This window comes from Brassica napus, chromosome A8 (genome assembly GCF_020379485.1).
Source record: "Brassica napus cultivar Da-Ae chromosome A8, Da-Ae, whole genome shotgun sequence".
NCBI classification, from domain to species: domain Eukaryota; kingdom Viridiplantae; phylum Streptophyta; class Magnoliopsida; order Brassicales; family Brassicaceae; genus Brassica; species Brassica napus.
This window is the reverse complement of record NC_063441.1, coordinates 22,654,054-22,679,971: the sequence shown is the minus strand read 5'-3', so window position 1 is coordinate 22,679,971 and position 25,918 is coordinate 22,654,054. Positions and strand designations below refer to the sequence as shown.

General features: G+C 34.4%; 5 protein-coding genes across 5 annotated transcripts; 3 read left to right on the top strand and 2 right to left on the bottom strand.

The window, feature by feature from the left end:
• Positions 1-3,653: 3,653 nt before the first annotated feature.
• Positions 3,654-7,720, top strand: LOC125577205 (synaptotagmin-5-like). The gene is made up of 13 exons (XM_048738334.1): positions 3,654-3,847; positions 3,939-4,043; positions 4,206-4,256; positions 4,366-4,486; positions 4,894-5,015; positions 5,312-5,413; positions 5,616-5,690; positions 5,951-6,030; positions 6,198-6,348; positions 6,427-6,657; positions 6,744-7,025; positions 7,111-7,224; positions 7,316-7,720. Exons 1-13 carry the CDS (start codon positions 3,743-3,745, stop codon positions 7,460-7,462), a joined length of 1,686 nt encoding a protein of 561 aa, XP_048594291.1. The 5' UTR covers positions 3,654-3,742; the 3' UTR covers positions 7,463-7,720.
• Positions 7,721-7,902: 182 nt separating this feature from the next.
• LOC106400925 (protein transport protein SEC23) lies at positions 7,903-12,208 on the bottom strand. The gene is made up of 12 exons (XM_013841329.2): positions 11,406-12,208; positions 11,170-11,343; positions 10,709-10,870; positions 10,346-10,488; positions 10,174-10,249; positions 9,910-10,082; positions 9,749-9,830; positions 9,208-9,285; positions 8,949-9,110; positions 8,586-8,849; positions 8,398-8,502; positions 7,903-8,288 (listed from the first exon to the last, which is right to left on the bottom strand). Exons 1-12 carry the CDS (start codon positions 12,141-12,143, stop codon positions 8,142-8,144), a joined length of 2,304 nt encoding a protein of 767 aa, XP_013696783.2. The 5' UTR covers positions 12,144-12,208; the 3' UTR covers positions 7,903-8,141.
• A 519-nt stretch (positions 12,209-12,727) lies between these two features.
• LOC111214603 lies at positions 12,728-14,446 on the top strand. The gene is made up of 3 exons (XM_048738333.1): positions 12,728-12,981; positions 13,192-13,874; positions 13,965-14,446. The coding sequence occupies exons 1-3, from the start codon at positions 12,925-12,927 to the stop codon at positions 14,284-14,286; spliced, it is 1,062 nt and encodes a 353-aa protein (XP_048594290.1). The 5' UTR covers positions 12,728-12,924; the 3' UTR covers positions 14,287-14,446.
• Positions 14,447-14,720: 274 nt separating this feature from the next.
• Positions 14,721-16,227, bottom strand: LOC106397863. Its single transcript, XM_048738332.1, has 3 exons — positions 16,171-16,227; positions 15,260-15,984; positions 14,721-15,122 (listed from the first exon to the last, which is right to left on the bottom strand). Exons 1-3 carry the CDS (start codon positions 16,225-16,227, stop codon positions 14,813-14,815), a joined length of 1,092 nt encoding a protein of 363 aa, XP_048594289.1. The 3' UTR covers positions 14,721-14,812.
• Positions 16,228-23,053: 6,826 nt separating this feature from the next.
• Positions 23,054-25,545, top strand: LOC125577204 (probable uridine nucleosidase 2). The gene is made up of 9 exons (XM_048738331.1): positions 23,054-23,326; positions 23,579-23,694; positions 23,777-23,836; positions 24,006-24,191; positions 24,269-24,373; positions 24,490-24,586; positions 24,770-24,877; positions 24,975-25,110; positions 25,225-25,545. The coding sequence occupies exons 1-9, from the start codon at positions 23,275-23,277 to the stop codon at positions 25,331-25,333; spliced, it is 969 nt and encodes a 322-aa protein (XP_048594288.1). The 5' UTR covers positions 23,054-23,274; the 3' UTR covers positions 25,334-25,545.
• Positions 25,546-25,918: the final 373 nt, after the last annotated feature.

The window sequence follows — 25,918 nt, the reverse complement described above, 5'->3', positions numbered from 1 at the left end:
AAATCAAAAAGAGAGCTATCTGTCTTGGTCTATTGTTATGGTTGCCATATCATATTTCCTTTTCAATTTGTTTAATATCTCTATTTTTGTTTTTACTTTTTTCGAAATTTATCTTTACTGAAATTTACAATTTCTGAATTTCCTTGAATTTGACGGTTCTTTGATTTTAGATTTATTATTTTCTTGTAGCACAAATGCTGGACACAAGATACTGTATTGAAGTCCACTCGCCATTGATACGAGGAGTTCTCTTTTTTCTCGAGACTACCATTTTTCTTTCATGAACAGTTAATATACAAAGCTAAAGAAGCCTTGCCAATCCGTATATAAAAATACTTTTCGACCCACTTTTATTTATTTTATTAAAATACAAGTCGCTGAGTATTGAAAAATAAACATACAGCTTAGAATATCCAAAGTCTCTAACAAGTTATAGAAAGTCCGTTAGTATCTGTCAAATGACTCTAGATAAATCGGTAAAACATTACAAGTTCTTCAAAAGATCATGGTGAGAAGTGAGAACATTCGCACAGTGCACGGTGAATGTATCTAGAGATCTTAACTACATTGAGATGATATGATCCAATTGTAATCCCACAAACCTTGTTATTATATGTATACAAAGTTATGTACCTAACTTAACTATACAAAATACAGAAAATAATTAAGAAATTGATAATGGCTTAGACGGCGGAGAACTCCATGTTGGGACAGCCAAATGTCTCATACCATTAAAAATATCCGCTTAAATTAATAGATTAACGATAATGTGTATTTTAAATTAATTTAAATAAAAGCAGCATAAGTTTTTATCAAATAAAATGATCCACAATAGTATAAAATATGGAATTTAGCTCCACCATACATTAAACACTCATGGTTGCTAATCATGATTAGCAGCATATACACCATTAATTCGTTACGCTAAATTGCTTTGTCCCATCAAGATACATCCATATTTGTTTACAGACAATGGGAAACGCAATATCGAACATATATATAGATATCTTTGATCAGACGACCTACACATGGTTAATCATTCATATAACTTGATGATTATATTGAAGATATGATTTAACCATTTTCGACATCGTTTGATACTTGGAGTATTCTAAGACACGTTTTGACTGAAAAAAAACACGTTTTGAAACACTAAATGGTCCATGTTATCCAGTCAATCTTTATGGATTCTTATTTAATCAACACATCCGATATATATTGACAAGCACAATCATTTGCGCTAGATGGGCAAAGAAACGACTAGTAAATAGAGAAAGAAACCATAAAGATATATATACTTTTATTTGTGTCTTCGTTTATCAGAGATTATATGTGCAAATAATGCATTTTATAATACATTTCTTACCATTGAACTTCTCTTTATATACATCTTTGTGTAACCTATCTATTATATGAGTGGACTTTGATTTTATTGGTGTCTAATCAGCAGGAATATTATCATTAATTTATCCCACGAACTCGTAGATGACATACATTTTCGCACTAATGGACACACGGTGATGCATTTACCCATTTTTACACAATTTAATACAGTTTCACATTCACACACAGACACACACACACACACACACGTATATATATATATGAAAGTTTATTACAAGGTGATATGTTCCGAAAGAAGAAATAATCGAGGGCATGCAAGTATGCAACGCATGATAATAAAGTCAGTGTACATTGTTTTTCATTTCATGTTAAGAAAATTTCAACATCCGGAGGTTCGGAATTCGGATTGTGTTATCATTAGTAAATCGAAATGAAACTTCTTTCAACTTTTTATATTCTACGTGCCAGTTTCTTTAATGGGCGAAAGAACAAGGGACATGACCAAGTGGTGTCAAATGGATGCGCATTTAAAATGAAGCCTATATTTTCCATATCCAAAATAAAAGGGTTATTCTCTAACTTGTACAATGGTTTCTTACACTGTTGAGCACAATCTTTTATTTGACCTTTTAGTTTCGCTTTACTTATAAACCATAGACTTCTAAAAAATTATTTTCCATGTACCATATTATGTAATTTTAAGTGGAGAACTTACCCTTCTTTAGTTCTTTATATAGAGAACATCCTAGAGATTATATCATGTGTCATAATCACTTTAGTTTTCCCATAATATCTCTTCGCTTTAATCTATAGTTTGATGGTATAAAATCATTATGCCAAAGACGCTATATAAACCCATAGTTTAGGATAGTCATGAAACGACATCCGTTGAAAAATGGAGTACTAGGCTTTTGATCCATACTCAATGGTTAACGAAATGGAAGGGGACAAAAGTAGATTGCATGGTTTCAAATACTAATTACATCTTATCACCAAAGCTTTACTTTCATTAAAAATAAAACACAAGGAAGATTTTGCTTTTACTTTCTCTTTTAAGTACAAATCTCATCTCTTAAATTGCAATATTTACGAGGCAGTCAGAGCAAAGATTCACCTATATAAAACCATATTGCATGTATATATTAAAGAATTAAATAGTATATGCATCGGGTTTTTCTTTTGCTTTTGTTGTGGGGAGGTCCACATTTTCTTTATGTTTGCTTGTAGGCTATGTAATGCCCGTTTGTATGTAGACTCGGGCCACATAGCATTTTCAGTAAGAAAATCAGTAAAGCTTAGAAATTCAAAGATGGATGTATAAATTATTTCGGATCATGTTTGGTAATTGTTCCCCGTATTTTCAACTATGATCCCTTGATCTAAATAATTATAAAAGTAACCAAAGTTTCTAAAACAAGCAAAGCTCAGATATGCAACCTTGTTTTTTTTTGGTAAACATATGCAACCTTGTTGAAAGGTTATCATGTAGTTTCTTTGGTGAAGAGTGTTATTTTTCAATGTAAAAACCAATTTTTTTCCTTCTACAAGCAGGCCTGAATCCCGATTCCCTCCGGTCGGTTTCGAGTTTATAAACCCTCTGACCGAACCTTTTGCCGGTCCGGTTCGATCAAAGATTGAATGAGTGTTATTGGAATTCAAGATTGGATGAGCTTATTATATAAAGCACATGCAACTTTTTCTCATTTCAAGCTCAAAGAAACAGCCTAGTGTGTTTGCTACTATTGGGCTTTTCTTTTGCTAGAGTAGCTTTAGTTTACATACTCTTTTTCAACTATTATTACCCATTAACAACAAAAGAAAACACATGTCCCATAAAAACTAGAAGTAAGACATACACTTTGATAAAAAAAAAAGAGAAATAATACATACACATGTACAAAAAACTTTTTTTTTGAAACACACATGTAAGAAAAGGAATAACAAAAACCAAGGCCCAATATATATTATACGCATTAGCCTGACAACACAACCTGAACCTGTATCCAGATCTTCCAGGCAAATTGGTCAACACTCTTCTATGCAACTACATACATACATACTTCAGTTTATTTATTTTGATTCTGTTATAACATCACTTGTTATCTTCATAGTTGCGTTACTTAACGCGGGAAACAGATGCTTCACATTCCCACTATATGACGTGGCAACTGACTATTGGTACTGCTGACGATGGCTCAACTTGTTCGTTTGCGTCGGTAGCGACTCTCGACCTTATTTTCCCCTGTAATCCTCTAATAATCTTACACTAATCCCAACTTTAATTAATTAATTGAAAAGTAACCTTTTTACATATCTTAGAAAAGACTTAAGAAAAATAATTATTCTCTTGAGCTCGCGAAACAGTACGGACACACTTCAACTTCGCGGCGAAGTAAAAATGGGATTCGTAGTCGGCCTCGTAATCGGACTCGCCGTGGGAATCACCTTCATCATCGGCTTCGTCAAGGCGGAGAATTATCGATCCAAGCTCCGCGCTGAACTCGTGAGCCACCACACACACACACACTCTCTTTTTGAAACGATTCGGTTTTTTTTCCAGATTCGTTTTCAGCTGGATTTGTCTATTTTCTCAGGCGAACACGGTGGCTGCTTTCGCGAGGATGACGGTGGAGGATTCAAGGAAGCTTCTGCCTGCTGAGTTTTATCCTTCTTGGGTCGTCTTCTCCGAGCGTCAGAAGTTAAGTTTGCTTAGAAAGATTCTTCCTTTGCTTACAAAGATTCTTCCTTTGTTTAGAAAGATTCTTCCTTTGCTTAGAAAGATTCTTCCTTTTCTTACAAATTTGGTCATAACTCTGCATACTGCTGATACCAGTTTGATTTGGCGTTTTGTTTACTTTCAGTTGACTTGGCTGAACCATCACTTGACAAAGATATGGCCTTATGTTGATGAGGTATGTTAGCTCCCATTTGTTATTGTCAATCTCATTGAGCGAAAGAGATGTAATAATTGTGTGGTTTCTAATGTATGTTTTTTCTCTTGTTATATTCATTGGAGTTTAGGCAGCTTCGGAGCTTATAAGGGCATCCGTGGAGCCTGTTCTCGAGCAATATAGACCTGCCGTTGTGGCCTCCTTGACATTTTCTAAGCTTACTCTCGGTACCGTGGCGCCTCAGTTTACAGGTTTGCTTTTGTTTAAATGTAATTTTGTGTTGTGAGGTAACTAGAACTTGTGCAATTGAATCATGTTGAATTGGTGTTGAAATCTCTTTGCTTGCAAGCTTTTCGGTTTAATTTGAGTCCATCTTGAGCTTGGATTCTTAGTCGAGATTGTTTATGTTTTTCAGTGCGTCTCCACTTTGTAACCTACTTTTCTGTGATAGTAACTGAATTGATGTCAAAGGGGAAATTTATATGTAAGTGAATAACAGAACGAGAAGGGGTTTGAATTTAACTGGAAGATTAACAGTGAATGGCCATACTCTGACTGTGTTTGAAGTTTGCAAAAAGAGGAGCCATAATCTCAAACTAATGTTATGCTGCTACTTTGAAATTTATGAGTCTGCTTGTGATCCTTGGTGTTTCTGTAGGTGTTTCCATTGTCGAAGGTGATGAAAATGGGATGACCATGGAGCTTGATATGAATTGGGATGGAAATCCAAATATAGTACTTGGCATCAAGACCTTAGTTGGTGTATCTCTTCCAGTTCAGGTACAGGACATGTACCTCATCCCTGCCTTCAATTTCTTTTTTTTTATGTACTGCGAGATTGATGCTTGACATCTGATTTGATACGTAAATAAAGCACTAGGGCTGAGATAGCTACTGATAATTTACTTTTTGTGACGATAAATAGTTTATGCGGAAGCAAATAGACTTTTATAATACTTGTTAGTTTTTCTGTCTTGAAGAACATGTGAAGGCAATATTGATGTTTTATTTGTAGCTTTTCTATTTTGATCCATGATAAGCTGACTACAACTGATTTCTTATTGTCTGTTTTCTAGGTGAAAAACATTGGATTCACTGGCGTTTTCAGGCTGATTTTTAGGCCACTGGTTGATGAGTTTCCTTGCTTTGGAGCTGTCAGTGTTTCTCTTAGAGAAAAGGTTGGTGTCCTCTGAAACTTTTGAAGCTGTAGCTGTTATTTTCATAATTTCATTTTTCTTTACTTTTGTTTAATGTTGTTACATCCGTCTGCGTATATATCTGAGCATGCACGTGCGTGTGCTTGATTGGTTTGATACAAGAAACGGTGTGGACACAAAAGTCTCAGTTGTTTAGCTTAAGACATCCAATTCTGTGTTGCAGAAAAAATTGGACTTCACCCTTAAGGTTGTTGGAGGCGACATTTCAGCAATTCCTGGACTCTCTGATGCTATTGAGGTTTGGCCTACTGTTTTTTTCCTGGTGTTATTATCATTCATCTGTTAATAAATCAACACATTTTCAACTAGTGTCAGGACAGTTACTTTTATAACACATGAAACCTTGTTTGTTTACTATTTTTTTTTTGTAAAATTATTTTTCTTTTCCTTTTTCATCTCATTTTGTCACCAGCGCTCCACATGACGCTAGTGATGTAATGCTGTGCTCTTTTATGCCATGGGGCATATGACGCTTACCATTAAGTTAATATGTAACAGGAAACAATACGAGATGCCGTGGAAGATTCAATCACATGGCCTGTTCGGAAGGTCATCCCAATTCTACCTGGTGATTATAGGTACACCTCAGATTAAAACATGAAGTTGAACCATTGACTTAATGTTTATTATATGATCAACTTTCCTCTTTTGTTATAGCACTGTCGAAATGTCAATGCAAAATGAAGATGCTTGTCTTTTCTAGTTTTGGATTTATATTTAAGCTGTTTTTTGTTTGTTTACCCAGTGATCTGGAGCTAAAGCCTGTTGGAATGTTGGAGGTGAAGCTTGTGCAAGCGAAGAACCTGACCAACAAAGATCTAGTGGGAAAATCAGACCCCTTTGCTAAAATGTTTATACGCCCTTTGCGTGAAAAGACTCAAAGAAGCAAGACAATTGTAAGTAGTAGTCCATTTGATTATTCATTTATGCTAAACCTTATCAAGGATGATCTGATTAATATTTATTCCCACCAGAACAACGATCTGAATCCCATCTGGAACGAGCATTTTGAATACGTTGTCGAAGACGCGTCAACACAACACTTAGTGGTTAGAATATACGACGACGAAGGTGTACAAGCATCTGAGCTCATCGGTTGTGCACAAATCCGCCTTTGTGAACTTGAACCTGGTAAAGTGAAAGACGTCTGGTTAAAGCTGGTCAAAGATTTAGAGATCCAGAGAGATAACAAGAACCGTGGAGAGGTTAGATAAAGCTATAAATTCCTCAAATTAGATTATTATTACCTGTAAATGGCCAATGAATACACATTTATTGTTCTCTAAGTTAGGTTCACCTTGAGCTACTATATGTACCTTTCGGTGCGGGAAGCAACGGCATTGTAAATCCCTTTGCTTCTTCATCGATGACGTCCTTAGAAAGGGTGCTCAAGAACGATACGACAGACGAAGAAAATGCATCATCGCGTAAAAGAAAAGATGTCATCGTAAGAGGAGTGCTTTCTGTGACGGTGATATCTGCAGAGGAGATACCGATACAAGATATGATGGGGAAAGCTGATCCTTATGTCGTTCTCTCCATGAAGAAGTCAGGTGCTAAGAGCAAAACTCGGGTAAGATCATCTCTCATTCAACGAGGGTTATTGATGTTTCATCCTCTCTTGTGTCTAACTAACTGTAATTTTCTTGTGTCACCAGGTTGTGAATGACAGCTTAAACCCGGTTTGGAACCAGACTTTTGATTTTGTGGTTGAAGATGGGTTACACGACATGCTAGTTCTTGAAGTTTGGGACCATGACACCTTTGGGAAGGTAAAAAACCGAACCGCCACCGTCTGCTATCTAACGTTCTTTATTCTTCTGCGTTGCAATATAAGTTGTGGATTCTTACTTTATGGTGCAGGACTACATTGGGAGATGCATCTTGACGCTGACAAGGGTTATAATGGAAGAGGAATACAAGGACTGGTTTCCATTAGACGAATCCAAAGCAGGCAAGCTTCAGTTGCATCTCAAGTGGATGCCTCAGTCAATTTATCGTGATTCCTAAGTCTTCGTCTAAGTTTACATAAGAGGGAGAATACATAAGAGAAAGGATCGAGCTTTGCTTTTGTTAATTATAGCTCTTGATCCTGTGGTATTAAGTTGTAAAAGTCACCAGAAATAGAGAGTTAGATGCGGTTTTTGCTTTTGTCTTCACGACTCATAAGAATCTTAGCTTGTTTATATTTGACAACTTGGTGCTGTTCATGTCTTTGGCCGTTGTTGTGGTGATTGAACAGACGGCAAAGAAGAAGCTTGTGTTTGTAATCAACAAGCTCATGTGGTTGGTTGGCTTGTTTGCTCATATCCATTTGCCTTTGTTTTCCTTTCGTTTATCCTTGTGGGTAAGGAGGATATTTGGCTGGCGATTTGTGCGACGGTTATTGGCGGGACGATCATGCTAACCACCATAGGTGCTATGTGTTACTGTGTGGTCATGCATAGTAGGATGAGGAGAAAATATAATATAAATAAAACTATGAAGAAATGGAGCTACAAAATTTGTTAACTATATGAGAAAACAAAAACCTCGTTGCAATGAAAACAAAGCATAGTTCTGTTCATGTGTGTGTTATGAGAAAACTTAAGACACTAGAGACACTCTGGTGAGCGATGGCAGCATCTTTATTTGTCTTTGTGGGATTCGGTCTCAGACTTGATCTGATTCTGTCAACCTCTTTGTGTTTTCAAGATTGAACAGCCAATTTCTGAAGATGTTGGAAGAAGACTTGGAGACTAACATCATCCGTGAAGATTACATCAGAACCTGCATTCATCTCACTCGGGTTGTTGTATGTTGCTGATGGATTTAGCTTCGCTAACAAAAACCTTGCCTGCCACCATTATTACCAAACGTATTACTCAAAAGTCAACAAACACTAGAAACACTTCAAGGAACTAACTAACTACACATACAGAGATGAAAGAGATAAAAAAACTAACCTGAGACCCATGTTGATCACACACAACTAATCTCGGTACAGGGAAACGTTCACGGATGATCATCTGCGCATCTTCTTGAGGGGCTTCCAAGAGTTGTGCAAATGCCTTAGATCAAATGAAACATGTAAGCTTGATTTACCAATGCATCTTCAAGAAAATTCGTGGTCAATTACAACTTGCAACATTACCTGATGTTCAGGCTGATTTTGGTAGCCCAAGTTGCGCCACTGCGCTATGGTCATCCCGTGGAAAATGACGACACTAATGTAAGAGTCCAGTAACAGGATACGGTCTGCAGCGATGGAAGCAACATCCAGCAATGCAGGCTGAGGCAGCGTGCTAAACGAGTAAGTTGTTAGAGATGGCTGAATCATAACAGCTGCGTTTGAAATATTTTCTCGGTTTAGTAGCATGCGGTTGTACGCAGTTTCGTCTGGACTATTGTTGAACACCTGCCAACATCACCATGCGAAGAATAAAAGAGAAGATTACAAATTCGCTGACCAGTTATTACAGAGATAAATTTACAGCTTCTCCTACTTTAAACTTACCTGGACAAACTGTGAACGTCGGAGATTAAATGTAAACTGAGGGAATAGTGAAAAGTTTTGATTCAGAGTAAATGACGCAGGATCATCCTTCCGGTAATCACCAAATTTGGAACAAAGACGAATAAGGTTCCTGTCTAGCCATCTAGTAGCATCAAACCCCTCCTGAGAAAGCATAGTTGACAGTAATTAATAAGTTTGGTAAATGTCGGATTGAAAATTCAAGAGTCTGAGCTTGAAAATGCCTGAATTGAATATTTACCTCTGTTTCCATTTTAAAGGAAGCTAATCTGGCCACCACCACAGCAGCAGTTTCTTGATCAAAACCTTGCACCAATTCCTGAAAGATATTACAAACCTCATTAGCATCCATGTCCACATACAAAGACGAAAAACTGTAAGTTAAAAAGATCATAAGCGTATGCAAGAAATGAAAAAGCCAAAAACAGAATGTGGAAGACGAAGATGCAAGACCAGATTTCACCATAACAAAGGGGTGCGAAGGTAAACATAACGAAATGTGGCTGCATACTCTAGCTAAACAAACTTGACACAGTGACTTAGAAAACTGTTTTTCTCCAAGTTGATCCACAACAAGACCATTTAAACAGCTAAAGGGACTAACGAGTGTTTCTAGGAAGCCAAAACATCAAAGACAAAAACAAAAACAAAATGCAAAGGCATTGGACCAGGATATAATTCGACAGTTCTTGGACTAAGGAAACACATCGACTAGTGATTAAACCCATAATGAAGTAGCGGTATCTAAGTAATTCCAGAAAATAATGTGGAATAGTACTGACCTCTGTGCTAAGAGCAGTATCCACCCATTGTCTGGTAACAGTAGTAACTCGAAGTAATGATTTCCCTTCTGGATTTTGGTAGCTGCAATCATATATATTTAAGATCAAATTTCAATTAGATTGGTGAACATGCTTAAATCCGGAATTGAAGAAGAGGGTACCTTGTCATAAACTGTATATATAACTGGTTATTTACAGCTCCAGGATTAGTTGATTGATCACTTGAAGAAAGATCAAAGAAGACTGTCAGACAAGTACTTTTGTCGAGGCCACACATCTTCCATGCTGTAGTATTCCCCTCCCCCACAACTGTATCAGCTACGCTAGGACCTTTCTGCAAATTTCCCCCCAAAAAAGCATAACTGTTAGGTTCTGTACCATAATTTGAAGACAAAAAAGATTAACTTCCGAGTAGTAGTGTCAACCTTTTGCAGTGACGCGCAAGGTCCAATAATCCCTTGGATTTTTATGTCCTTGGAACAGTTGATCTCAAGTGTACCGCTGAAATGGTAGTTTGAAAATGAGTAAGAATGGCACTAGCTAAAGAATTTCAATTAGCATGCATGGACAAATGAAATAGCAAGTAGAGTAGCTCACTTGAAACAAAGTCCGAGAGACTGTTCGCCAGCTTCAAATACTCGCTTGAAGGAGTCCTTGAATACAGAATGACCAAAGCTTTCTGATAAAACAACAAGTCCTCCAGTTCTTTCAACCGCAGCTTTCATTTCAGCAACACCAACCTAATATTCGACACACATAAAAAATAAGTATGATACATACTAAGCAGATTTCAAAGAATCCTTAAGTGTAAAATAGCACAAAAAAAACAAAATCAAAATAATCTTCTTCAAGCTACAAAGTTCATTGTGACTTGCAATTTTAGAGGAAATGTTTTACACCATATTTTCTTCTGAAGATATTTACCTTAACAAGCTAAAAACATTCAGGAAAAAGAAATACCTGATCAAGTGCGGATGCAAAAAGGTCAAGTACATGTCCTTGGTTAACCAATTGGTTGGCGAGACCATCATAAAACTTCTCTGCTTTCTTATAAAATGGAGCCGCATCTTTATCGAGGTCCTTATGTGAACGCAAAGGTTCTGATAGATCCTTTGACACAATCTGCAGAATCCAAACATAAGACTAACTTAAAACAAGAACTTTGTCTCAAGACACAATCTCATAGTTAAAGATCACAGCCTCTGTGGTGCAAAATTTAAACTATTTTAAGCAACATGTCACTTCATCCGATTTAGGCTACATAGGGCATCTGATGCTCAATCAAATCCTAACAACAAATACTAGCAAATATCTATCTAACATTTTCTCCTAACTAGCAAATTCATAGTTAACAAACCAAAATTTCCCTCCATTTCTACAAGCAACTCTAGAAACAAGGGCGTTAAACAAATGGAGTTTACCGTGCCTGGTCCCTCAGAGCAAGGTCCTCCAACTAAAGCAACAATCCTAGCCCCAGTTCCAGGTAAACAAGCTCCAAGCAGACCCGTAGCCACACTCAAAGCCACTCCCGTGCACCTCGACTGCCGACGTCCACCCTGAACAGGCCACTGATCCGTCTGCAGCTCATCCAACAGCTACACAAACACAAAAACAATTATACAAAATCACACTAATAACAATCTCCATCAAAACTCACCGAATCAATGGTGAATTCACACTCAGAGGCCGGCAACAAGAACCTACTAACACCGGAACCATCTCTCCCCACGGGAAACCCAGTCCTCCTCCCGGAAGCACCGAGCCCCAACTGCTCCAACACCTGATCTTTCGAAATCTCCTTATCTCCCCTAAACACATAAACCTTAGTCAAATCAGAATACCCCAACTCATGCACGTGCGCCTGCGTGCCAAACGTAACAAACCCAACGAGCGCGTTCTCAGGAAGCAGCCCAACCGCCCGCCTAACCGCACACTTCGCGTACTCAAACTCCTCCTCAATAACACACGTGTCCAAAACAAAAACAAACACAACGGCACCGCTCTGATCCAAATTCCCAGGCCCAGTGGGCTGAGATGGGCCGGGCATGGAGTACTCAACCGTCGTGTACTGAGGGTAGAGCTCGCAGGGGAGGTTCGTCTCGGAGATGACGTGGTAGTGAGGAGGGAAGTGGTTGCGCTGGAAGCAGATGGGGCAGATCCAGATCTTGGCGGAGAAATCGACGCGCGCGAAGGGGTTGAGGGCGGCGGAGCAGGTGCGGCAGCGGAGGGGGGCGTAGGGGACGGATTGGATGTCGCGGTGGTAGCGGATCGGGGAGATGCAGGCGGCGACGGGGACGACGCACTTGCTCGCTTCGACTTTATTGCGAGGCCAGACGTTCCACGTCATCCGGACGGAGTCGATTCCTTCCGGATCGAGGCTCTCCATCTCTGCCATGATTTGATTGATTGATCGATCAAAGAAGGATTCAACAACACTTGGGAGAAACGTTAAGAGAGAGAGATATTAAATGAGAAAATATATAAACGTTTTTGTTGGATCAAAACGATGTCGCTTTGATCATTTTAATTTATAAAATTTATAAACTCACATGCATTTGTGTAGGACACGTTGCGCGCATTTTAGTTTCATGATAAACTGTTTATGCCAACAATGCATATTGATAAGTAAATAACATATACTACACATCATATGAATTGTGTATGCCAACAACGTATATTGATCCCTACATTACATTGCTTACACTAATTAAGTAATTAGCATATTTTACAACCGTTAATGGCCAATTTCGTCAAAAAAAAGGACAGTAAATTATAGGGTATCAGTCCTAAAAGAAATTTGAGTTCGTATGAAATGTAGTTAATTTGTAGGTTACATGAATTATTGCATGTAACAGATTTTCTTTCAAGAAAGTTGTTATAGACATAACGAGTGGTCCATGGTGAAATAAATATTGTATAAATAAAATAAAAACAGAAAGTGAATAAATTGTAGAAAAACAGAAAAAGTAATAAATTGGAAAAAGCTTTCTTCCTGCAAGTACACAAGTACCTTGACTTGGCAAGTTTCCATTATTTTGTTTCCTCAAAAAGGAAAGTGGAAAGAAGAAGAACTTGGTAAATAACCTTGAGTGGCTCTGCTCTCTCTTTAATGGTGGAGACTGGAGAAAATATTTAGGAGACTTTTTCTTTGTTATTCATCACAACATTTGCGAATAATGTCACGGCGTATCATCCGTCTCTCCAAGCTCTCTTCTCGGAACAACAATGTTTTCGTATGTAAAAGCTTCTCTCTCTATTATTACTTCTGTATTAGATATTAGCTAGGTTTGTTCAGATAGGCTTTTGTAGTAGAACACAATTGAGTTTGAGTTTGTTTAGACAAGACCAGCGTTTGTAATTTTTTTTTCTTTTTTTTAAGACAAGACCAGTGTTTGTAATTACTATTCAGTTCTGATTTCTGACGGTCCGAGTTTACTTGACAGATCCAAAAGTGCGTTCGTTTTTTCTCCACCGGCCCGTACTTGACACTCGGTTGCAACACTGGAGATGTCCTCTTGTTTGACCCGGCAAAAGAACAGATAGTGTCTCTCCGGGGCAAAACAATACCCAAAGAGCTCAAGGACGAAGAAATGATTGGAGCTTCCCATGGATGGGGTTTTTTCTATGACCGGCGTGATCTATCCGTACGTGTCAGCGACATATTCAATCCTCTGGCATCCAAATCAAGCCCCACCGTGATTCATCTGCCTCGGCTTACTGATCTTCCCAGTGAACAAATCGAACAAGTATGTAACGTAGCAATGTCGTCCCCGTCTCCTCTTGGTGATGAAGACTGTGTAGTGGCTATCAAGTTTTCAGGTGACCAGTTGAGTCTATGCAGGCCCGGTCGTGACCTTGAGTGGACTAACACCTCAACCCCTTCCCACTGCTGTGAAAACTCAAATGTCATGTATTCAAAAAGATACAAGAGATTCTACTTATCTGCTCCTGGAGGCATTCACTTTTTCTCCTATCATCTAAATGATGAAAACATTGAGCACCATAAGTTGGTCTACCGCGACCATCCAGAGCTGGATCAGTCTGAGTGGAAGACTTTGAGTATGTGTTCAAGGAGGGAATACCTTGTGGAGTCACCCTCTAGTGATGAACGTTACCTAGTCAAATGGTACACTCTTTAAAATCAATAATTCAAGTGTGAATTCATTGGGGAAAAAAAAAGAGTGTGTTGAGAATAACTGTGGTTGCATATGTGCAGGTACGCTCATGGCTCCTACTCATCGGTGTTAAATGGAATTGATTACAAAACAAAGAGGTTCATGGTGTTTAGTGAGGAGGAGACGGCTGAAGGAAAATTCATGTGTTACACAGAGGATATTGGAGAAATGTGCATTTTCATTGCAAGTAACGAGGCTTTTTGTATCCCGGCTAGCTCATGCCCCGGTCTGAAACCTAGCACCATCTATTTTATGGGACATGGCTTTGGTTCTTACGATCTCACCACCGGAGACACACATCATTACAAAGCTCCCGGTGGTGTTATCACCACACCTTGCTGGATTCCTCTAGTTTCTATCTAGTCATACTATTGTTGTCGCTTTTATCTTCTCTTAACCGGTTTGGACTGCTAAGATTTAAAACATGGTTTTTTCATGATTCAGTTCGATTTTTAAGTGAAACCATCATGTACCAAATATTGAATATAGGACGCTTTGAATCTGACAATCCGTATGGTTATTATTGGGTAGAAATAAACACTTTTATCCATATAGCTAAGTGAATAAAATAGCTAAGTGTCAAGGCAGTTGCAAAAGGAGCTCGGTCTGGTGGTCGTTGTAAACAACTCGGCTTCAGACCAACAACCTCTTCCAAGTTTGAATGATGGTTCATGAGACCAACTTCTTTGATGTAAAAAAAAATGCCAAGGCGGGTATAAATATTTTTTCTGGGGCAATATTTATGTGTCAATCAGCTCTATTAGGCTAATGATCGTAATGTGACATGTTAGCCAAAATTAAAGAAAAAATGACATAAACTGAATAACAGAGTCAAACAAAAAAAAGGAACATCATAGCAAATCCAAAAGCAAACACATCAACCAAAGAACTAGACAGAACATGGAGGAATCCAGAAAGGGGAGAAAGGCATCATTTTGGGAAGTTCAAAACAAGTGACAGTTCCATTGGCGAGCTCGCAAATAGATACGCAATGATCCATCATGTAGATGGAGTTGGGCTTGAGACCAGGGCAGGAGCTTGCCACAACGCAAAATGGATCGTTCTTTGAAAGGAAGATACAAAGATCTCCAATGTCCTGGGTGTAACACATGTTTCTTGTTCCTTTTGCAGTGACTTGGTCCTCCTCTCTAAACACCAGCACCATCACCATCGGGGCCTTGCTTCCTACACGTGAATAACTGCACATGCACATATATGTCTACATGTTACATTCGTTAGCATTGACCAAAAATCTCTGTCTTGTCTACGTGTTATAATATTCGTTAGCATTGACCAAAAATCTCTGACTTGTCTACGTGTTATAATATTCGTTTACCGTTTGACTAGAAAACTTTGACCGGAAGGTGACTCTACCCAATGGTCCTCCCTGATGCAAGAATCTAAATCTTCCCACGTGGACTGTGGCAAATTGGGAAAGTTAGGAAACACCAACTCATTGAACTTAGGATCGTTATCGAAGTGGAGGTCCCAAGAGCACAAGTAGTTGCCTCCAGGGGCAGGCAAATAGAACCTTTGATCTCTCTTTGAATACATGAGATTAGAGTTTTCCGCGCGGTCGAAAGGGATTAGCCTGTTAGTCCAAGCGAGGTCACGACCAGGCTTGCACATACTCAGTTGCCTACCAAAGAACTTGATAGCCACCACACAATCTTCCTCATGAGGGGAAGAAGAGGACATTGCCACGTTCCAGACCACTTTGGTTTGACCATAGAGCATACTAGTAAGCGGAGGCAGAGGAATCATCTTGGTGTTTGACTTGGAAGCAGCCAGAGGATTAAAAAGGTCGGTGATATGTAGAGAGTTATGATTGGACTGTTCAGATGAAAATCCCCATCCTTGTGAAGCTCCTATTGGCTTAGAGTTAAGTAGCTCTTGTGGAATTGTTTTATCCGGGACTTGGAGTATCTCATTCTTGGCCGGATCAAAAAAGAGGACCTTTCCGATGTAGCTGCCACCTTCTACCAAACCCAAAGCATCATCCCAAACGCAGCAAAGTGACAAACAAGGGCTGGTTGAAAACAAACGAACGCTCTTCTGTGCCTGCCAAATATAAACTCAAGAGATCAGAACCAAAACACAACTAGAAACACACATCATGTCTAACTAACCCTAGATTTAATCCTTGATGCAATAACAAGAGACAAACTCAACTGGGTTCCCCTACAAAAGCCAACCTAACTAGATTAGCACTTAAACCAATAGAGAGAGAGAGAAGCTTTTACATACAAAAACATTCTTATTCAGGTGAGAGAGTTTGGAGAGACGGAAGAGAAGCTGTGACATCCCTTATATATTAATTGAGAAACATTTGAAAAGATGTAACCTCAATTTTGTATTAATTAAAAGAGGCCCCAATGCATAGGTGGCACTCAATTAGGTAGTCAATTACATTCAATTGAAAAATAAGTAGGTCCACATTCGATTTTTATATGTTGTTAGATACATAAGTTGGTCAAACTATATGATATAATGATATGATATGATATTTTCTTTCCTTAAATAAAACCTACGGAATTACCATAAATGACTAATATATATATGACAATTAATGATTTTAATAATAAAGATTTGATAACAATGTATATCTCCTCCATCATTTTTTGTTTAATTTTATATTATTAAAATAAATTAAACAATCAAATTAGCTATAAAAATAAAATTTAGATTTTTTCGTATATGTTATATTTTGAATTTTTAAAAACGACAATAAATGACTAAAACTATTAAAATTATTATGTTAAAAATTAATGATCAATGGTTTAACATTTTTATTATAAGAAGATACACATGATTTTAAAACCATGAGTAAAAAATATCATTTAATAATATATATATATATATATTAAACACTATATACCATAAGATTACATAAATATTTTAATATTAAAACTTTCAATGAATTTTCAAGAACATTTATAAATTATAAACTTATTAAAGATTTCAGATTGAAAATTTTGTTTTCGATGATTTAAATATTTTGTTATAAAACGATATGAACGATCATAGAACCGTATGATTATAAATTCTTATTTAATAAATAACTATACAAAATATACTATTCCTAGAAAAATAGGTTGGTCCATCTTAACTTATATTACACTTTTTATTAAACTAACTACCGAATTGATAAATAACGTACCAAAAAATGTTTTGCACTTTCCTTAAATAAAAACTACGAAATTACCTAATATGATTAACGTATATGTGAAAATTAATTATAATGAATAATAAATATTTGATAACAATTTTGGTATCTTAGTTCTTTTTTTTTAATTTTATATTATTAAAATATATTTAAAAATCACATTATATATATAATAAAAACATTTATAATTTTTCTTATATGTTATATTTTGAATTTTTCAAAACGTCTATAAATTATTAGAAATTTGAAGATCCCCACTCTGAAAATTTTGTGATCAATAGATTTTTTTTTTGTCATAATAAGTTACAAATGATCATAAAATTGTATTAATATGAACTTTTATCCCTTATATATTAATTGAGGAACATTTGAAATGATGTAACCTCAATTTTGTATTAATTAAAAGAGGCCCCAATGCATAGGTGGCACTCAATTAGGTAGTCAATTACATTCAATTGAAAAATAAGTAGGTCCACATTCGATTTTTATATGTTGTTAGATACATAAGTTGGTCAAACTATATGATATAATGATATGATATGATATTTTCTTTCCTTAAATAAAACCTACGGAATTACCATAAATGACTAATATATATATGACAATTAATGAGTTTAATAATAAAGATTTGATAACAATGTATATCTCCTCCATCATTTTTTGTTTAATTTTATATTATTAAAATAAATTAAACAATCAAATTAGCTATAAAAATAAAATTTAGATTTTTTCGTATATGTTATATTTTGAATTTTTAAAAACGACAATAAATGACTAAAACTATTAAAATTATTATGTTAAAAATTAATGATCAATGGTTTAACATTTTTATTATAAGAAGATACACATGATTTTAAAACCATATGAGTAAAAAATATCATTTAATAATAAAATAATATATATATATATATATATATATATATATATATATATATATAAACACTATATACCATAAGATTACATAAATATTTTAATATTAAAACTTTCAATGAATTTTCAAGAACATTTATAAATTATAAACTTATTAAAGATTTCAGATTGAAAATTTTGTTATCGATGATTTAAATATTTTGTTATAAAACGATATGAACGATCATAGAACCGTATGATTATAAATTCTTATTTAATAAATAACTATACAAAATATACTATTCCTAGAAAAATAGGTTGGTCCATCTTAACTTATATTACACTTTTTATTAAACTAACTATCGAATTGATAAATAACGTACCAAAAAATGTTTTGCACTTTCCTTAAATAAAAGCTACGAAATTACCTAATATGATTAACGTATATGTGAAAATTAATTATAATGAATAATAAATATTTGATAACAATTTTTGTATCTTAGTTCTTTTTTTAATTTTTATTATTAAAATATATTTAAAATCACATTAAATATATAATAAAAACATTTATAATTTTTCTTATATGTTATATTTTGAATTTTTCAAAACGTCTATAAATTATTAGAAATTTGAAGATCCCCACTCTGAAAATTTTGTGATCAATAGATTATTTTTTTGTCATAATAAGTTACAAATGATCATAAAATTGTATTAATATGAACTTTTAAGCTACACATTATTTTAAAACCATATGAGTAAAAAATATTATTTAATAATAAAACATATATTTATATATATATATATATATATAGATTATACTATATACCATAAGATTACATAAATAGTTTAATATTAAAACTTTCAATGAATTTTCAAAAACATTTATAAATTATAAACTTATTAAAGATTTCACATTGAAAATTTTGTTATCGATGATTTAAATATTCAGTTATAAAATGATATGAATGATCATAGAACTGTATGATTATAAATTCTCATTTAATAAATGACTATATAAAATATACTATTCTTAGAAAAATAGGTTGGTCCATCTTGACTTACATTATATTTTTTATTAAACTAACTATCGAATTGATAAATAATCTACCAAAATTTTTTTTGCACTTTCCTTAATTAGAAGCTACGAAATTACCTAATATGATTAACGTATATATGAAAATTAATTATTATGAATAATAAATATTTGATAACAATTTTGGTATCTTAGTTCTTTTTTTTAATTTTATATTATTGAAAGATATTAAAAAATCACATTAAATATATAATAAAAACATTTATTTTTTTTCTTATATGTTATATTTGAATTTTTCAAAACGTCTATATATTATTAGAAATTTGAATATTCTCACTCTGAAAATTTTGTGATCAATAGATTATTTTTTTTTATAATAAGTTACAAATGATCATAAAATATAACGCATATGAATTTTTATTTAATAAATATTCAAATAAATATATATATATATATATATATATATATATATATATATATAAACACTAATGATTTAAAGCAACAAGATTGGCTGATCAATTTAGTCGTCCAGTTGAAATCTTTCAAAAGTATGTGAAAGACTAAAGTCAAAGTAAATATGGATTTAGAATAGTAGTTATATTTTACTAACCAAATACCGAAAAAAACTGAACCGAACCGAAACCAACCCGATATTCGGATTGAACACCCGTAATCCAAATGAAGCCAAACTATTGTTTCATTCTCCAAAATATAATAAAAATAATAACTTAATCCCGCGCAAGGCGCGGGTCTTATCCTAGTTGTTCAATAAACTTCAAAATGATATAAAAGTAGTGTTTTGATGAATTTACAGAGTAAAAAGAGTAATACATATCTTCTCCAATCTCCACCAAGGCACCAACTTTAAGAGAGAGAGAGAGAGAGAGAGAGAGAGAGAGAGATTTGGTTACCAAATATTTATTTCAGAACATAATGGAATCTTGACTTTTCTTCTTCAATTTACCTTTTTCATTTTTCTCTATTTTGTTCACTTTCTATGTTCTTATCTCTTACCAAATATTCATTTCCACTTGTCAATTTAACTCTATCGACGAAGAAAGTAAGTACTATACAATAAATTACAAATTAGCCACACTTTTCGCAAACTAGATGTGAGCATATTTACCGAAATCTGAATCCAAACCCGAACCAACCCAAAAAACCAGAACCAAAAACCGAACTAAAGTTAAAAAAATCCGAACGAATTTAGGGTTCAACCAGTCCAGATACCCGTACCCGATTGGTTATAACCGATATATGAATCCAATTATCCGAAATACCCAAATATATAAATATATTACTAACCCCAAACTTACATCTTTCATTCTCATTTATCTTTCCGTCTTCTCTTTTTTTAATGTGTATGTTCAGTACATACTTAAACTCATTTTATGACCGATTACATGTATGAATTACTATACTTTGCGATATTGATTTATGTTTGATTACAAGTAGGATTTGCGATTTGTTTTCTCTTTGCTTTTTACACAGACATGAACTCAAACATTCATGATTATATATTTAGGTTTTGATTTTTGTTTGATTTTAATGTCTCTTTGATTTTAATTTATGATTAAATGGATTCTTTACTATTTTCTATTCAAGATAATACAAATAAAAATTACACAAAAAAAAAGAATATAGACTCGTGTTCCTCCACGGTATAACAAATCAGAAAGATCATAAATATATTATGTTAAGTTGTTCAATCTTTTAACTTCAACAATATTGTTTCTAGTCTCATAGGATCAAATTAAGGATACATAGATTTTTTATTATTATTTATTATACAGTTCGGTTATACTCGAAATAACCCAAACCAGAACCCGATCCGAAGTATAAAATAATCCGAACGGGTTATGTACCTCTCCATCCGAAAACCCAAAAATCCAAAGCACCCGAACCCGAACGTCTATGGCTAATGCAAACCATAAGGGATTTTCTTTTTTGAAACACAAACCATCGAGAATTTTATTACATTGACTTAGTTTTTAAGACTTTACTGCAAACACACTACTACGTGATACCGATCAAAAGATCATGAATCACTTTAACAAAGATAAGACATAATGACCAAGATCTCTGTGGGCACCTTACAAAGGGCTCAAGAAGATTTTATTTAAGACACGAATCACGATTCTAACACACAAACTATTACAGACCACAAAACACCCAAACTATTACTTAGGAGGAGTTTTCTGCGGCATTTGAACGCTGAAGACGAGATCCAAATCTTTTTCCTTTGAGACGTCATTTGGCTCAGTCAGAATGTAATACTTAAGTTTAGCACTGTTCTGCAATAACATATGGATTTCCTTGAGCTGATTCTTGATATCAAAGCATAATATAGAAAATATAAATAAATTAATCCATTTTTTAATTAAGTAAGACTATATGTAACAAGCAAACAAGTAGAAATTTCCAGTTCATTGGTGTCTAGACTTTATTACAAACATGATCAATTATGAGAGATTTAACATGATCAGAAAAACTAAAATCTACTCAATTAATGAATAAAAAATGAAGATGAAAACCTTCAATAAGAAAAACAAAAACAAAAATAAAGATAATGACAAAAAAGGTAATCATACCAGTACTGATATGTTTACTAGTAATTTAATATAAATATAAATTAGACAGAGCAAGATACAAAAAATATCATTACATATATTAGAAATAACAACCACAAAATCACATAATAAATAACCAAAATGGTACATAAATTCATAGCAATAAGGATTTATTGATATATCTCATAATAATTTTTCAAGAAATGTTTTAGCAAAAATTGAGCAATTTTCATGTGACATAACATTTCTGACTATAGCATATATTATATGATTAATATTCATGTGCGGTAAATAGTGTATTATTAAGTGGTGATGCAATATTTAACTGGATGTATTAAAACATACATTATAAAATATAAGAAATTTTAGTTATGCATGAATATGTATATTTGTGTTATAATTGATTAGTTAATGCATTTTGAAGTAAGATATAAGCTTATTTAAAGAAATATTTTATTAATCATTGATGAAACTCTGGAGCTTGTCATTGCGTTTGAGTTTATGTTTGAAGTTTGAGAATATCACATAAGATAGAAAATATGTGATGAAAAAGTAAGATAAAAGATAAAATATCTTCTGATAAAAGGTATGAGAACTCATTTGCAGATTTTTAACATATTTTTATCCAAAATCTTTTTATTCTAACTTTATCTTTATTATATACATAAATTTAGTTTCATAAAAATAGAAAATTATTTATCTAAACTTATAATTGTATTATGAAAATATTAATAATTTTGTTAAAGCATAAAAGTATAAAACACAAATATTGGATCTTTTAGACACACAAAAAACATATAAAATGAAAGGGCACATTTATAAACAGAAAAAATCTAACACTAAATTGAATTTGTGAATAATGTTCCCTCAAATTTGAGAAAATATTATTTGTAAACTCATTTTTTGCTTAAAATAATGTACATTTCAAACATGTTTTTTTTTTCATTTTTCTTTATGTTTTCTCTCAAAATTGAGGAACCTTTGGAAATGGTGGTGCAATTTTGCAAGTGCTGAGTATGGAGAGCATCAATGTCAATTAAACCTCGGTTTTTACAAAATGTAAAACAAACAGAGAGCCTACTTATCCCTAACCGAAATGTCAATTAAACCTGGGTGGTAAAAGTTAGATTGAACCGAAATGCCAATTAAACCTGGGTGGTAAAATTTAGACCGAACCGGAATGCTTTGTTTCTTTTGGAAAAACCTTTCAAACAGAACCATATGTAGTCGGGATCTTTGTCTGAAACTGGAGTAGATAGGAAGAAAAATATGAAAAAACTAAACTGGAACAAAAATGATAAACGTGACCGAATAAAATTCGATTTCTGTAACTGGTAAAATTTAGACCGAACCGGAATGCTTTGTTTCTTTCGGAAAAACCTTTCAGACAGAACCATCTGTAGTCGGGATCTTGTCTGAAACTGGAGTAGATAGGAAGAAGAAATATGAAAAAAAAAACTAAACTGGAACAAAAATGATAAACTTGACTGAATAAAATTCGATCTTTTCAATAGAAGCTGAGAAGAAGCATCCAAAAAAGTGACAACAAAGCCACGATTGCATTTACTGGAAAAAGAAACAACCTTTTTGCTTCATTCTTCTTCTTTTTGCGTACAAATCAAAAAGACTATTCAAAAAGACTCTCTCTCTCTCTCTTTTGCTTGTACGAACCAGGAGGAATAAGAAAGTAAAGATTCTACCTTTCTCTGCATCTGGGGTCCCTCTTAAGTACGATGGCCACGGGAGATCGCAAGAAGATTATCATCGATACTGATCCTGGAATCGGTATATCTTTTTCTCACTTATTTACTCGATTCGATTCATGCATAAAGTCTCTGTCTTTTGGATCTTCTCGAGATTTTTGAGTTCACTGATTCAAAATCTAAGTTTTTCCTTTTTTTTTTTGGAGAAGTTTTGAAGATCTGAGATAGATAGATCCATGAGTTCTATATATGTTTTGACTTTACTAACTGCTTTAATGAAGAGAGCTTGCATGTGTTTCTTTTCTTCTCACTGGTTTTTGATGATTATGTGTAGATGATGCAATGGCGATATTCGTGGCTTTGAAATCACCTGAAGTTGATGTCATTGGCCTCACTACTATCTATGGGAACGTTTACACCGCTCTCGCCACTCGTAACGCCTTGCATTTGGTATCCTAATAATCTCTACACTTTCTTCTTATTTAATCGAATTACATAAAGCATCTTTTACTTCGTGTGGATCTACAACTAGTTAGAAGTTGCTGGTCGGACGGACATTCCTGTGGCTGAAGGAACACATAAAACTATCCTGGTAATGTCTCTACTCTGTGTCCTTTATATGTTTATTGTGACAAAGATGGATGCTTCAATGTGTTTGAGTTATTAATATTTGTTTTAATCACTTTCTCTTTTTGATTTGAGCTTAACACTTAATCATATCTCTGTGCCTTAACACTTTGATAACTTGTTGTTGTCTTTAGAACGGCACAAAACTTCGAGTTGCTGACTTCGTTCATGGGAAAGATGGGCTTGGCAACCAAAACTTCCCACCACCTGAAGGAAAGCCAATTGAGAAATCTGCACCTGAGTTCTTAGTTGAACAAGCTAAGCTTTACCCTGGTGAAATCACTGTTGTTGCTTTAGGACCTCTCACAAACATAGCACTGGTTATAGACTTTCTCATGCTCATTTTTTGAGTCTTATCTCTATCTCTATCTCACTGTGTTATTACCTTGACATGCAGGCTGTTCAGCTTGACCCTGAGTTCTCAAAAAATGTCGGACAAATTGTTCTTCTTGGTGGATCATTCGCGGTAAATGGAAATGTAAATCCAGCATCTGAAGCTAATGTAAGTTCTTTCACTCATTAAAGTAATATGAATATGTGATCTTCATTCACATTAGCTTATACACTTATTAAGTGTAAATAATAAATGTTCTTATACAACTTGTTGGATTATGGTAGATTTTTGGAGATCCAGAAGCTGCAGATATTGTGTTCACATGTGGGGCTGATATAATTGCTGTGGGGATCAACGTAACTCATCAAGTTGTTATGACAGGTTAACTTGAAAAGCTCCTTTGATGTTTTCTATGTGTATACAAACGTTGTTAACATAATCATATGATGACCCTAACCGTTAGTTTTATTACTCAAGAACCTAGTTTAGTGAAACATATTTTACTTAGTAATGTTTAACAATACCCACACATCTTGTAATCATAACTTCTTCTCGTTGATATAGCTGATGACAGGGACAAACTGGCATCATCAAACGGGAAACTAGGTCAATACCTCTGCAAAATCCTTGACTTGTACTATTCTTATCATCTTGACGCTTATGAGATCAAAGGTACGATTTGATTAATCATTTGTTCTTTAGACCCCAAAAAAGAACAAAGTTTTTGCTCTGTATTTTTGATATTAACCTGTTTTTTGTTATCTGATAGGTGTTTATCTTCATGATCCTACAACGATCATTGCGGCTTTTCTTCCTTCCCTGTTTACTTATACTGAAGGAGTTGTTAGAGTTCAAACAGACGGTATCACTAGAGGACTCACTTTACTGTACAACAATCAGAAGAGGTAAAAGATTCATGAAAGCTAACCAATTGTTGTAAGAAGATTAGAACATAAAAATTTGGAGTTATGGGGTCAACAAAATTGTTGTCATGTGTGTGTGTTTTTGATGTGAACCAGGTTTGAGGAGGAGACCGAGTGGTCAGACAAACCATCGGTAAAAGTTGCAGTGACGGTTGATGCTCCAGCGGTCTTGAAGCTCATAATGGATAGGCTTATGGAGTCTTGATCATTTGGTCTTCGTGCTCTTTGATATTGCTCTTCTACTTGTAATGTAAGCCCTCTCTTTTGCTTGTAACACAAGCCCTATTGAAATAAGGCTCTTCTTGCCACAATTTTTAAGACTCAAAATTCATTTGGGTGCTTTTTATATCATTTTTATCATATATATATCAACTGAAAATCAATTGATACTAATAAAAAAATTTCAGTTTCTTTGTTCTTTTTAATTCAGTTTCTTTTTTTCTTGATTCCCAAAACAATATAAAAATAGTCATGGAATAATGCTAAATCCCAATAAGAACAGCAAAAGTCAAAATCATGATAATAGACAAGCAGAAACATATTATAATTGTGATCATAAAAAGGTTGCCATTGCCATGCATTGCACTATCTCAGATTCTCAGTGTAGATAAAATAAGAAAAGGTTAAATCATGAAAACTAAGGGGTTTAATCATAATTTCACAAAAGTAAAAGAGCGAAGGTGATATTATCACGGTGATAAGGACTGGGAGAATAAAGTAATTATAAATATATATATACTTGTCTCTCTGACTACTTCTTCATTGGAGAATCACAAAAACATTCTTCGGA